The sequence below is a fragment of the Erpetoichthys calabaricus genome, chromosome 7 (assembly GCF_900747795.2).
Source record: "Erpetoichthys calabaricus chromosome 7, fErpCal1.3, whole genome shotgun sequence".
NCBI lineage: Eukaryota > Metazoa > Chordata > Cladistia > Polypteriformes > Polypteridae > Erpetoichthys > Erpetoichthys calabaricus.
Genome location: NC_041400.2, coordinates 193683156 through 193698742, shown reverse-complemented (window position 1 = coordinate 193698742; position 15587 = coordinate 193683156). Strand labels below are relative to the sequence as shown.

The 15587-nt window shown below is 42.5% G+C and overlaps 1 protein-coding gene across 1 annotated transcript in view; it reads left to right on the top strand.

Annotated features, from left to right (window-relative positions):
- LOC114654200 (transmembrane protease serine 9-like) overlaps window positions 1-15587 on the top strand; it is a 54106-nt gene that overhangs the window by 31034 nt on the left and 7485 nt on the right. Inside the window, exon 9 of the mRNA XM_028804606.2 lies at window positions 3863-3995. Within this exon, the coding sequence (XP_028660439.2) occupies window positions 3863-3995 (133 nt within the window). The remainder of the gene's footprint in view (window positions 1-3862; window positions 3996-15587) is intronic.

Here is a 15587-nt window from a genome sequence, read left to right as displayed (position 1 = left end):
GTATAATTTTAACGTTTACCCCCCTGGGTGGAATTGAAGAGTCGCATAGTGTGGGGGAGGAACAATCTCCTCAGTCTGTCAGTGGAGCAGGATGGTGACAGCAGTCTGTCGCTGAAGCTGCTCCTCTGTCTGGAGATGATCCTGTTCAGTGGATGCAGTGGATTCTCCATGATTGATAGGAGCCTGCTGAGCGCCCATCGCTCTGCCACGGATGTCAAACTGTCCAGCTCCATGCCAACAATAGAGCCTGCCTTCCTCACCAGTTTGTCCAGGCATGAGGCGTCCCTCTTCTTAATGCTGCCTCCCCAGCACACCACTGCGTAGAAGAGGGCGCTCGCCACAACCATCTGATAGAACATCTGCAGCATCTTATTACAGATGTTGAAGGACGCCAGCCTTCTAAGTAAGTATAGTCGGCTCTGTCCTCTCTTACACAGATCATCAGTATTGGCAGTCCAGTCTAATTTATCATCCAGCTGCACTCCCAGGTATTTATAGGTCTGCACCCTCTGCACACAGTCACCTCTGATGATCACGGGGTCCATGAGGGGCCTGGTCCTCCTAAAATCCACCACCAGCTCCTTGGTTTTGCTGGTGTTCAGGTGTAGGTGGTTTGAGTCGCACCATTTAACAAAGTCCTTGATGAGGTTCCTATACTCCTCCTCCTGCCCACTCCTGATGCAGCCCACAATAACAGTGTCGTCAGCGAACTTTTGCACGTGGCAGGACTCAGAGTTGTATTGGAAGTCTGATGTATATAGGCTGAACAGGACCGGAGAAAGTACAGTCCCCTGCGGCGCTCCTGTGTTGCTGACCACAATGTCAGACCTGCAGTTCCCGAGACGCACATACTGAGGTCCGTTTGTAAGATAGTCCATGATCCATGCCACCAGGTATGAATCTACTCTCATCTCTGTCAGCTTGTCCCTAAGGAGCAGACGTTGGATGGTGTTGAAGGTGCTAGAGAAGTCCAGAAACATAATTCTTACAGCACCACTGCCTCTGTCCAAGTGGGAGAGGGATCAGTGTAGCATGTAGATGATGGCATCCTCCACTCCCACCTTCTCCTGGTATACAAACTGCAGAGGGTCAAGGGCGTGTTGGACCTGTGGCCTCAGGTGGTGAAGCAGCAGCCTCTCCATGGTCTTCATCACATGTGATGTCAGAGCGATAGGCCGTTACAGGGGGTTATGACACAGTTCTGTTCCTACAACAGTGATGTAACCCGAATTTTGGTGTAAGTCGAAATACACCTGAGCCTAAGTCACTTACCTATCCTAACACATTTGCAAAATCATAATCTAGAACATAAAAACACAACTAAGCCACAGAATGATAAATTAGACTGGACTGCCAATACTGATGCGCTGTGCAAGAAAGGACAAAGCCGGTTATACTTCCTTAGAAGGCTGGCTTCCTTCAACATCTGCAATAGAATGCTGCAGATGTTCTATCAAACAGTTGTGGCGAGCGCCCTCTTCTACGCAGTGGTGTGCTGGGGAGGCAGCATTAAGAGGAAAGACGCCTCACGCCTGGACAAACTGGTGAGGAAGGCAAGCTCTATTGTTGGCATGGAGCTGGACAGTTTAACATCTGTGGCAGAGCGAAGGGCACTCAGCAGGCTCCTATCAATTATGGAGAATCCACTGCATCCACTGAACAGGATCATCTCCAGACAGAAGAGCAGCTTCAGCGACAGACTGCTGTCACTGTCCTGCTCCACAGACAGATTGAGGAGATCGTTCCTCCCCCAAACTATGCGACTCTTCAATTCCACCCGGGGGGGGGGTAAACGTTAATATTTAACATTATACATAGTTATTGTATGTTTTTTTTTTTTTTTTCACCTGTATTATTATCATTCTTTAATTTAATATTATTTATTGTATCAGTATGCTGCTGCTGAAGAATGTGAATTTCCCATTGGGATTAATAAAGTATCTATCTATCTATCTATCTATCTAGAAAAAGGAAAAGGACATAAATATACTGTACTGTACATTGTACTGTAGTAACAGAAAAAATGACAAAAAACAAGTGTAAAAAAATTCCTTACCTTTATTCCTTCTGATCTCTTTCCAATGTCTAATTTCACTTCCATCGTGATGGCTTTCCATTTCTTCAAAGCACTGCCATCTGAAGACTGACTTTTGTTTAGGAGCCATGAAAAGGGCCAAAAAATTCGGCAGACAAAGCAACACAAACGGAACACTTCCTCCGCGCGCAACCAAACTAGTTTGCCAACTCCCACACTCATACGCTGCGTTACTGTGTATTCTTCGGCTGTGCGCAACTGAACTAGTTCGCCCACATAGTTTGCAAGTACGACGCTAACGGCGTAAGCTGAAACACTCATGTCTCAATTTTTTTAAAGTTTTTTTGGGAGTGAGCGATGTAAACTCGAAACGTTGTATGTTGGGACGTTGTAACCCGAGGACCCCCTGTATATAAAAAGGGTGACAGGACCGATCCAAGCAACTATAGGCCAGTAAGCTTAACGTGCATCACAGGAAAATTAATGGAAGGTATTATTAAGGAGAAGATTGAGCAACACATGGCAAGGACAGGACTTATTAGGAACAGTCAGCGTGGGGTCAGAAGAGGTAGGTCGTGTTTTACTAACATGCTGGAATTCTACGAGGAGACAACAAAAGGATACGACCAGAGAGGAGCAGATGAGATTATTGATGTGGACTTTCAGAAAGCATTTGATAAGGTGCCACACAAGAGGGTGGGCATCAAACTAAAAGAAGTGGCAGTTCAGGATGTGGTGTGTGGAATTGGCTCAGACACAGGAAGCAGAGAGTGATGGTGTGAGGAACCTCATCAGAATTGGGTGACACTAAGAGTGGTGACCAGCAGGGGGCAGTGCTGGGGCCGCTGCTTTTAATATAAATAAATTATTTAGATAGTGAGGAAGAAAAAACACTCTTAACTATAATGACTATAAGTATTTAACTCACAAATACCAAGGACTGTATTTTGTATTAATCATGCTGCAGAGAGCTATATGATTTTTATTTCTTTATGAATTTGTTCTGGGCGGCACGGTGGCACAGTGGGTAGCGCTGCTGCCTCGCAGTTGGGGGACCTGGGTTCGCTTCCCGGGTCCTCCCTGCGTGGAGTTTGCATGTTCTCCCCGTGTCTGCGTGGGTTTCCTCCGGGCGCTCCAGTTTCCTCGTTGATTTTACCGTATAATTTCCGGTATTTTATAATGTTGGTCATATAAGTCGAATGCAGAACACTCACGCCATTGGTCCAAGAGATTTTAATATGCTAACACCCACCTGAGAGAGTAACCACGGAGCACACGGCCTTTATCTTCTATGTATTGTGCCTACGTGACCACACTGTAATACCCGAACTATTCCAAAGCGAAGTTTGCACTGATTTGTGTTTTTTGTATCTCACACCCTCATACACCTTTATCATAAGAGCATCCCTTATCTACTATGGAGCATTCGATCAGAAGAAAATATGAAGCTGGTTTGAAGTAAAAATTGTTGAAGAGGCGAAAGAAATTGGTAACTGTGCTGCTGCAACAAAATTCAATGTGTCTGAGAAACTGGTGCGAGATCGGAGGAGGCAAGAAGATGTAAAAAAAAATGTAACTGTTGTATTTTTGAAAGGGAGTGCAAGTCAGGGTCTGATTTTATGATCGATTTTTCGGGTTTCAAGACCCAACTTATACACGAGTATATACGGTAGTTATGTTCCTATCCAAAATCATTTATAAATATTAAAAATAGCAGCAGCCTCAATGCTGACCACTGCTGGACACCAGTCTTAACATCAACCAATTCTGAAGAGGTTCCTCACACCATCAATTTATTTATTTATTTTCTTTTTTTTGTTTTTTTAGGAATTGCTCCATTGTTTATAGCACTCATAATCTACGTCAAGTGAAACAATGGCAGAGGATCCAAGTGCAGAAGATGTTTAGGCATGAAAATTACACAGATAAGCCCCTACAGAACGACATCATGCTCCTGAAGGTATGGACAGCCTTCATGTAACAACTAAGTGGGACAAAAGTTTTCATAACATTCAGGGAGCCGTTCACTTGAAACCTCATCGCTTACATCAGTGGAACCGGACTGTTTGTGGACTGCGTCGTCAGTGTTTACCGCTTAATGTTTCGTTGGGTTTCATTTTGGTATACTGTTAGGTGAGTAAATGTAGTTATCGGAGAAATTGGGTGGAATTTACGGAAGCATCATTTGTTAATTGTTTTTTGTCCTCTTTATTTGTTTAATGCGGTGTCCTCCATAATGTTGGGAACAAACACACATTTTTTAACAGTGTGGTGGTCTATAATGGGCAGACCTTGTAGAAAAAGTGTCGTGTGACTGAAATGCATGCAGGTCCTCTTAAATGAAAGTCTGCAATGTGCACTTAAAAATCACAACATCTGAATTGTTTAATTTGTAACTTTAAACTGTGGAGCAGAGGGGAAAATCAAAGGAAAATGGGTCTTTGTCCCAAACGTTATGCAACAAGTCCAAGGAGGTTCTACTGAAGCTTTATAACCCACTGGTAAGGCCTCATCTGGAGTCCTGTGTGCAGTTTTGGTCTCCATAAAGACATAACAGCACTAGAGAAAGTCCAGAGAAGAGCTGCTGGGCTGATTCAGGGCTACAGGGCTATCTGTACACGCTAATCTCCTTGAGCACTCCAGGACAGACATTACCTGGTCCTGGTGATTTGTTTAATCTCCTCTCCCTCTACAATTTCGAAATCCCTCAGAATCTCCTTAGTAGTCCCTGTTACTGCTGGCAGGTTATCCACTTCCTCACTTGTGAAAATGTGAATTTAGAGCATCTGCTATTTCACTGTCTGTATCTCATAATTCCCATAGCTGCACTAGAAAAGGCCCAGAGAAGAGCGACTTGGCTGATTCAGGGCTACAGGGGATGAGTTATGAGGAAAGATGAAAAGAGCTGAGCCTTAAGGAGATGAAGAGGAGACCTGACTGAAGTGTTTAAGATCATGAAGGGAATTAGTCCAGTGGATCGAGACTGTTATTTTAAAATGAGTTCGTCAAGAACACGAAGACACAGGTGGAAACTTCTTAACACTAGAATTACCAGAGCCTACGAAAAAACTCATAGATCCGTCCCACCTTAAATCGCTTCACACTTCTCAATCAACCTCTTTTGTCCTGTAAATGTGTCGATAAGCAGCAAACAGCAAGTAGTCTGCTATCACATCCCCCACCGGCGCACAGTTTTCTCAACTCAAATCTGTTTACCTGCATGTCAGTCGCTTGGAGTTGTATTGAGTGAGAAGTCAAGCAAAATGACACCTTTTATACATACTATATCGTTATTTGGAACACATGCATTTCATGCGTGTTCCATGTCTACAACGATCTATGTAAACACATCGTTAAAACAGAAACGTTTTTCATGTTTTAGTAATAATTGACAAAATGTAGACATGAAGTGTATAATGTGTGAAGTCTGAATTCCAAATATCAAAGAAACACTTTCACAAAAGGTACAAATATAACAGAACAAATGCGCTTTTATTCAAAAATATAACTACAGAAAAACAACCCGTGTTTACCTGCGACATTGACATGCAATTGGAATGAGAGATTCGGGGGCATAATGGTATCAACTGCTGACTTGTAATCAAAGCTTTGCGGGTTCGATCCCGGGAGAGTCCGTTTTGAGAACTGAGCTGCTCGTATTCTTACTATTTTAGAATAAAAACGTACATTTGATTTCAGTTTGTAACAGCCGGTGTAATTTATGATACTTGTAAAGGTTAGCTTTGTTTTTTTTCTATTCTGTTATTCTCTCAGCCGCTTTCACATTCCCAACTCCATGCGCCCCTCCCCCAACCCCCCCCCACCCACGCATTTGACACTGCTGTTTTCACATAGACACGCTATAACAGAGGTACACTCAACTCATACCGACGATTCTACATCGGATCAAGAATGCACTTTTGTCATCGCTGCACTTTGTATATGTACATAGGAAGCTCTGCACTTGTGACTTTACACTGTAGATCTGGCTCTTACATACAAAGGACGTCAGATCTACAGCATAAAGTCGCAAGTGAACTGCAGAGCTTCCTCTGTTTGATCGTGAAAGGCATGCTCCCAAATTACATATGTAATGTCACGAAAAATACCTGCTGACACTTTAGCACACGAGCAATGGTACGAGAATGCAGTTAGACTTTTTTTGGGCACATACACCACGCTAGTGTTTAGATCTGGAAGGTGTAGCATTGGCAAAATAAATAACATTTGAGCTATAGCACGTCTTTATGTGAAAACAGCAGTGTCAGATGGGGAGGGGGAGTAGGGTGGAATCGTGAACGCAACAGAGAATGAAACTGAATAAAAAAAAACAAAACAAAGCTAACCTTTACAAGTATCACACATTTACACCGGCTGTTACAGACTGACTGAGCGCACTTGTTCTGTTATATTTGTACCTGTTGTGAAAGTGTTTCTTTGATATTTGGACTTTAGGCTTCACACATTATAAACTTCATGTCTACATTTTGTCAATTATTACTAAAACATGAAAAACATTTCTGTTTTAACGATGTGTTTACATAGATCGTTGTAGACACGGAACACACACGAAATGCATGTGTTCCAAATAACGATATATTATTTATAAAAGGTGTCATTTTGCTTGACTTCTCACTCTACAACTCCAAGCTACTGACACGCAGGTAAACAGACTTGAGATGAGAAAACTGTGCGGCAGTGGGGGATGTGATAGTAGGCTGTTTGCTGTTTATCAACACATTTACAGGACAAAAGACGCTGATGGAGAAGTGTGAAGCGATTTAAGGTGGGACGGATCTACGAGTTTTTTTGTAGGCTCTGGTAATTCTAGTGTTAAGGGGAAATTTCGCACAAACATTTGGAAGTTTTTCTTTACACAAAGAACGATAGACACTTGGAATAAGCGACCAAGTAGCGTGGTGGACCAGAAGACTTTAGGGGCCTTCAGAACTCGACTGGATGTTATTAGAGAAGAAATAAGTGGAGAGGACTGGCGAGGTTTGTTGGCTCGTTCTTGTGGAGAGTGTTCTAATGTTCTAACTATGGAGGGCACTGTGTGTATAGATATATAGACAGATATATAGTATCGAGAGAGAGAGAAAGAGAGACAGATAGATACACCTGTAGAGCAAGAGAGATACGTATATGCACTCACTATGGTGAAAAACCCTTAGGCACTTTAGACAGTTCACAAAACTCTTTTGTCTTAAATGCTTATCGCTTGACCTCTGGATTTGTGTGTCAACAGAAGGGAAATTGTGTAGTGTGGAATTCCAAGCGTTCCTTTTTCTGCGAGACATTTGAATGTCCTTAAAGAGAGTAACTCCCATGGTAAGAGAGCACTTTAACTGCAGTACAGAAATGTGCCACGTTTGTGGGCATACAGCCCAGAGCTTGATGACGGTGCTGATGATCAGTGACTTCTGGCTTAGTTGAACCAAAGCGATGAACTGAAACAAAGAAAGAGGGTAGAGGGTACAAAACTGGGCAAGAGACAACCGGACCGATAAGGCGAGGTTGTGGTCTGAGTCGGCGTCAGCTTTTTTGCAGCCCCAGGTGAAGTTATAAATGCTACACCACTGCCCCCCCTCTTTGCTTTGAGCGTAATAATACACTCTTGAGTGGTGTCATTGCACAAAACAAGTAGGCTTTATTTATTTGTGTATGTATTAATTTATTGTATTGTTTAAACAAACTCATTTTTTCACTTTTTTTTTTCCTATTTAAACCTCCAGCTAAACCTGCACGTTACAGTGATGGTGACACTCTAGTTATTATACAATACAATTTATTTTTGTATAGCCCAAAATCACACAAGAAGTGCCGCAATGGGCTTTAACAGGCCCTGCCTCTTGACAGCCCCCCAGCCTTGACTCTCTAAGAAGACAAGGAAAAACTCCCCAAAAAAACCTTGTAGGGAAAAATGGGAGAAACCTTGGGAAAGGCAGTTCAAAGAGAGACCCCTTTCCAGGTAGGTTGGGCGTGCAGTGGTTGTCAAAAACAAGGGGGTCAATACAATACAATACACAGAATAGAACAAATCCTCAATACAGTATAAAAATAAAAATTTTAGAAGTACAGACCAGAATTTAACAGTAGATGATATCACATAAGAAGATTTGGATTTGTTTAGAGTCCTGGAGACCTCATCCATCAAGCTACCTCCCCCATATGGCCATTCCACGGCTGAAACAGCGCTGGGCCAGCCAATCCGATGAAAGGACCCCTCTTTCCCACGATTTCTGCGATCCTCCATCAGAGATGACTTTACCTTGGGCAGGCAAAACAACTTGACAGGTGGGCCGTGGCACCAAGTGGCACATTTGAGTACCGAGAAGAGAAACAGAATAGGTGAGGGTCAGTATCCAATTATAACTATCATGTTACTTATGTTTTAGTGCTAATGGCTAACAACAGAGATGCAGTCTGTACAGTTATCTTACTGTTAATAATAATCTTACAGTTATTATCTTACCACAGCATTTCCATAACACATACATGTCTTTTAAATTAACATAAATTAACAAATGTAATATAATCACAAAATTCAGTGATCTCGACATATAATGATTATCTTTAAATAGGAATCTTTGCCCACAATTTCTTTTTACTTTATCCCTGTGTATGCAAATAATGCAATCTAACTGTCCAATCAGTGCACAGCCAGCATGAGATGGACTATCTATATTACTAAACCACAGTTTTAATTTATGCACGGATGCACCGAAACGCATGCGCACTGCGCTCAAACGCAGCGGCTTCCCACAGTCAGTAGGTGGCGCCCACTTCAGACACACCAGAAGCAAACACGTCACGGCTCCACAATGAAAGAGCTCAACTAACGGAAATACAAAACGAGCCCGTATGGATAGACACAATGAACGAACGCAACAACAATGAACGAAGGCACCCACACAAAGAATCCGCTGTAGTACAAATGTGCCGCGGCGCCCCAGAGTCAAACGCAGCGGCTTCCCAGAGTCAGTAGGTGGTGCCCACTTCACGACCTGTGAACTAAACATGAGGTAAAGCGTGCACGCCAGGTTCTACAGCCGCCCGGACGCAACCGCCCACACCTAAACTTTCTGTGCTCCACTCTGCCGGCAGTCGGTGTCAGCAAAGGCAACGGAATCACGTCTCTACAAAACGAAACCGCCTTAGTACAGATATGCTTATTTAATTAAATGACATTTCCCCAGACGCACCCACCCTCCATGATATGTCATCCATCCAAATATCGGACAGAACAGAAACTGATTGCCATTCTTGGATTTACAATTCTGTACAGAATCGCGGGCTTACTTGTGAAGAACTGGTTTAGTGTGCCAAAAGTGAATGTCAAAGATGGTGAAGAACACCAAACACTGATATTTTCCAAGTTTTAACTCCAGGCTTAATAGAAGGCCATTTGAGAGATGATTACAGTTTGAATTAAATCAGCCTTTAGGAATGTGTTCAAGAGCTGCAATCCAGGTGCCGCTTTGACAGTTTAATTGTATTTTGCCGTGTCTGTGTCTTCAGTGCTACAGTTTTAGGATTATTATCGTTATCATTGTCAGTCACTCAGTCATTTTCCAACATCCTAACACAGGGTCACGGGGGTCTGCTGGAGCCAATCCCAGGGCGCAAGGCAGGAACAAACCCCAGGCAGGGTGCCAGCCCACCACAGGGCACACACACCAAGCACACACTAGGGACAATTTAGGATCGGCAATTCACTTAATCTGCATGTCTTTGGACTGTGAGAGGAAACCCACTCAGACACGGGGAGAACATGCAAACTCCATGCAGGGAGGACCTGGGAAGCGAACTCAGGTCTCCTAACTGTGAGGCAGCAGCGCTACCCACTGTGCCACCGTGACACCCCCTCTTTATTGTTTTCATTATTTTTTAAGGGTTCATCTTAGAGGATTTGATGTAGTGGGTCTCATGGCAGGCTGGATTACTTACATTCTAACAAGCTAACTTAACTTCTTAAGGGTACATTTCAACAATCATTAGGAAGTTTTTATTTACACAAAGAACGATAGACACTTGGAATAAGCGACCAAGTAGTGTGGTAGGCAGTAAAACTTTAGCAACTTTCAAAACTTGACTTTTATTTTCGTTTTGAGTCTGATATTGTTGGTTTTAGTGAAGGAATTCTGCTTCTGATTATAAGAGTTGTGGATATTCCACGTAGACTTGATGTTTTTATAGAAGAATTAAGTGGAAAGGACTGGCAAGCTTTTTTGGGCTGAATAGCCTGTTCTCGTCGAGATTGTTCTATCGTTCTAATGATAGATAGAAAGAAAAGAAAGGCACTATATCACTATATGATAGATATAGTGCCTTTTATATCAATCTATTACAGGATACATGGATAGTAAAGGCTCTATATAATTGAATAATACCTGAAGCTGAACTCCTACAAAAATCCTAAACTCTTTTTTGTCTTTTCAGCTGCAGCCTTCATGTAGGAGAGAAACTAAGCAGTTACAAAATTTTTCATAAAAAGATGAGTCGACTACTTTTAGATATAAACACTCAAGCCGATTTCAGTATTTTGTGATGCTCTGTTTGCAAAAGGCCCACAAACCAGGAACCAAACCTGTTATTGTTGGATTGTGTAGGTTGTCAGATGTTAAGGCCAAAAATTGCTAATATGTGAAAATAATTTAAAACAATATCTACTCTCTCTATATTTTATATATATATTAAATATATATATATATATATATATATATATATATATATATATATATATATATACACATACATACAGTGGGTACGGAAAGCATTCAGACCCCCTTCAATTTTTCACTCTTTGTCATATTGCAGCCATTTGCTAAAATCATTTAAATTAAATTTTTTCCCTCATTAATGTACACACAGCACCCCATATTGACAGACAAAAAAAAGAATTTTTGAAATTGTTGCAGATTTATTAAAAAAGAAAAGCTGAAATATCACATGGTCCTAAGTATTCAGACCCTTTGCTCAGAATTTAGTAGAAGCACCCTTTTGAGCTAATACAGCCATGAGTCTTCTTGGGAAAGATGCAACAAGTTTTTCACACCTGGATTTGGGGATCCTCTGCCATTCCTCCTTGCAGATCGTCTCCAGTTCTGTCAGGTTGGATGGTAAACGTTGGTGGACAGCCATTTTTAGGTCTCTCCAGAGATGCTCAATTGGGTTTAAGTCAGGGCTCTGGCCATTCAAGAACAGTCACAGAGTTGTTGTGAAGCCACTCCTTTGTTATTTTAGCTGTGTGCTTAGGGTCATTGTCTTGTTGGAAGGTAAACCTTCGGCCCAGTCTGAGGTCCTTAGCACTCTGGAGAAGGTTTTTGTCCAGGATATCCCTGTACTTGGCCGCATTCATCTTTCCCTCGATTGCAACCAGTCGTCCTGTCCCTGCAGCTGAAAAACACCCCCACAGCATGATGCTGCCACCGCCATGCTTCACTGTGGGGACTGTATTGGACAAGTGATGAGCAGTGCCTGGTTGTCTCCACACATACCGCTTAGAATTAAGGCCAAAAAGTTCTATCTTGGTCTCATCAGACCAGAGAATCTTATTTCTCACCATCTCAGAGTCCTTCAGGTGTCTTTTAGCAAACTCCATGCGGGCTGTCATGTGTCTTGCACTGAGGAGAGGCTTCCAACAGGCCACTCTGCCATAAAGCCCTGACTGGTGGAGGGCTGCAGTGATGGTTGACTTTCTACAACTTTCTCCCATCTCCTGACTGCATCTCTGGAGCTCAGCCAACGTGATCTTTGGGTTCTTCTTTACCTCTCTCACCAAGGCTCTTCTCCCCCGGTAGCTCAGCTTGGCCGGACGGCCAGCTCTAGGAAGGGTTCTGGTCGTCCCAAACATCTTCCATTTAAGGATTATGGAGGCCACTGTGCTCTTGGGAACCTTAAGTGCATCAGAAATTTTTTTGTAACCTTGGCCAGATCTGTGCCTTGCCACAATTCTGTCTCTGAGCTCTTCAGGCAGTTCCTTTGACCTCATGATTCTCATTTGCTCTGACATGCATTGTGAGCTGTAAGGTCTTATATGGACAGGTGTGTGGCTTTCCTAATCAAGTCCAATCAGTATAATTAAACACAGCTGGACTCAAATGAAGGTGACCTCAAGGATGATCAGAAGAAATGGAAAGCACCGGAGTTAAATATATGAGTGTCACAGCAAAGGGTCTGAATACTTAGGACCATGTGATATTTCAGTTTTTCTTTTTTAATAAATCTGCAACAATTTCAAAAGTAATTTTTTTTGTCTGTCAATATGGGGTGCTGTGTGTACATTAATGAGGAAAAAAATAATTTAAATGATTTTAGCAAATGGCTGCAATATAACAAAGAGTGAAAAATTGAAGGGGGTCTGAATACTTTCCGTACCCACTGTATATATAATATCCTAAGCCTAAAAGTGCAACGATTTTATGTGACGTTTTTAAGTCATGTTTTTTGTTACACTTTAAATCGGGTTTATTTTAAAACCTACATATATATGTTTGGTATCATTCTTTTCAGAATTTATCGAACTTTAATGTGATGTTGTTAGATTTTCAGATTCTTATTCCGTTTTTAAATTATAAACTACAAAATATGAGCCCTGGGTTCGCTTCCCGGGGCCTCCCTGCGTGGAGTTTGCATGTTTTCCCCGTGTCTGTGTGGGTTTCCTCTGGGTTCTCCGTTTTCCTGTCACAGTCCAAAGGCATGCAGGTTAGGTGCATTGGCAATCCTAAATTGTCCTTAGTACGTGCTGTGTGTGTGTGCCCTGCGGTTGTCTGGCACCCTGCCCGGGATTTGTTCCTGCCATGGGATTGGCTCCAGCAGACCTCCGTGAACCCTGTGTTAGGATATAGCAGGTTGGTAAATGACGGACTGACTGACTAAAAAAATATTAAGAACTCACATCCCGTGAGACTGAGACTTTGTGCCAAGAGATTTAACTAGGCCAAGGGCCGGAAATGAAACACAAAGAGTAGGACAGCTGCTGTACAGGCTTTTAAATGTTCAAAGCGCTGCGCGAGATCAAGCCAGCAGCTGATTGAGCAAAGGGGAGGTAAAAAAAACAACTATTTGTTTCCCATTGAATCAACATTTAAGAGGGGGTTTCGGAGGAGCGACCGCATCTCCTTGGGGTGCATTCAGCCCCCCTCTTCACAACACGAGCGGCAGAGACGCGAAGTGGCTGGCGAGCAAAGCAAGCAGGGGGGAACTCTCTAGTAAATGGATATAAAGTAATCCGTCTTTTTGAGTCCATGTGTTCATAGGTCTGTATTGTTTTGGTTTTTTAAAAAAAAAAGTCGCCACCCAACCCCAAATTTTGCTTCCCTAAGTGACCATCTTTCTCCAGGGTGGATCTACTATGAAACTAAATAAGCCTCAGCGCCCCGAATCCTGTTGGGCTCCCAGAAGCCACTTTGACCCACGTTGCTTACCAATTTTGAGTGTCTGCTGTATGACAAGGGGTTTAGAAAAATAATAATAATATTGTGTAATTCAGTACAGCAATTTTCATCAAAATCTGAGATGTAGTGGTTAGAATTTTTAAAAATGTGTGGTCAAGTGTCATAAAACAACTTCATTGAAGAAGATACGAGTGGTTACCCAGATCTCTTTGTTGATTGTGAAGAAGGCCCCCATAACAGTTCAAGCTTCAGGGCCCCAGCTATGTAGGCATGCCATTGTCTAGTTCACATAAAGGGTAGAGGCACCCTGGCTATGGTAGATGTGGTGGCTGGCACCGTGGCCAAGGTGAGCACAGCGACCACAAGGTGCTTATTATCCCAAGGAAAAAGGTGAACTTTTTTTCCCTCAATAAATAATTAGGGGGCTTCACTCACCAAACCGCCTGCACTCTGCACCAGTAAATTCACGTCTCTGCCACTCGCGTATGTGGATTTCACTTTCACCAAACAACAAATCTTTTAATTCTCGCGGATATGCCTCTTCATTATGAACAAACACTACTTTTTCCTGATGGCAACACAAATTAGACGATCTACAAGTCTCTGACTTAAAGTTTAAAGCTGAACAATATCTACATACTTCTGTCATATCACCTATGTCCATATATTCGATTTCTTTTCGCTTTTACCTTTTTGTCAAAATCGCATTGAATTTTGATTCCGTGTTTGGAATTACATCGTGACAACGCAACATATAACTGCCCGTGAGTGAATCTCGTTTCTTTCTCTTTACACGAAATGTGTCTGACAATAGCATTCACACACATGAGAAATGATTGAGCTGTGTGCGTGGTTGTAAATGTTTTAGATGTGTGCGGGACTTTTCCAAATCTCTTTGCATAAAGTCTTGTCTCGCGGGGCTTGAAATTTTCTCTTGCGGGATTTCACTTTCACCAAACAACAAATCTTTTAATTCTCGTGGATACGCCTCTTCATTGGGAAGAAATGCTACTTTTCCCTGATGGCAACACGAATTAGACGATCTACAATTCTCTGACATAAAGTTTAAATCCGAACAATATATTCAATCTCTTTTCGGTGTTCCGTTATTTCACCGAGTAAAAATTTCCGTTTGTTTTCGCTAATGCGATCTTTACTATCAGTTTTTTGAGACTTTCGAATTTTCGTACTTCCATTATCTCTAACCTGCTCTGCATGTGTATCGCGCCAACGTTTTTGAGTTCTTTACTACGTTCTACTTTGTCATCTACTCTTTGTCTTTTATTTCTGGCCCTGGGTATAGTTAAATCTCTTGGCACAAAGTCTCGTCTCACGGGACGTGTAAGTGTCTCTCTGAGAAAGTCGCATCTCGTCTCCTTCCAAGATTTTTTTTTATAATAGACAGAAATGATCATTTAAAAAAAAAAATACAGTATTCTGTTTACTCAGGTTGTCTTTTGTATTCTACCAAATTTCTTTTTGGAAATCAGGAACAACAAAGGGTTACGAATAAGCAAAAAATACAGGAAATCAGGAGGGGGCAGCACTGTCTTTATATACCGTATTTACTCGTATACCACGCGCCCTTGTGTAAGACGCGCACCCTAATTTTTACAAAGAAAATCGCGAAAAAACTTTGCTCTGTGTACGACGCATGTTGCGATTGTATAGGAAGCGTTTAGGGCATGTTTTCCACGAAATGCACTTCTGTTTTTGTTGCATGACGAAAGAGCGTGTGAGAGAGAGAGAGAGAGAGAGCGCGCGTGCGAGAGCGTGAGTGAGTGAGAGAGCGTAAGTGAGAGCACGAGAGAGAGCGAGAGCGAGATAGAGAGAGACCGCGAGAGAGAGTGTGTGCGAGTGAGAGATAGAGAGTGTGTGTGTGTGTGAGCGAATGAGCGAGAGACAGAGAGAGAGACCGCGAGAGAGAGTGTGTGCGAGCGAGAGAGAGAGAGAGAGAGTGTGTGTGTGAGACACTAATGTAAGTCCAGGGCACAGGGCAGTGTGCCTTAAATCCTCCAAGCCTTTAGGTGGCAGCAGAGAGATGGAGTATCCAATACAAATCTTTCTGTTTCCCAGTGGGATGTGCACCCGGGTGCTCATGGGGTTACCTGGCCTTATATAAGCCTAAAGACGAGTACTTTTTTAAAATGTTG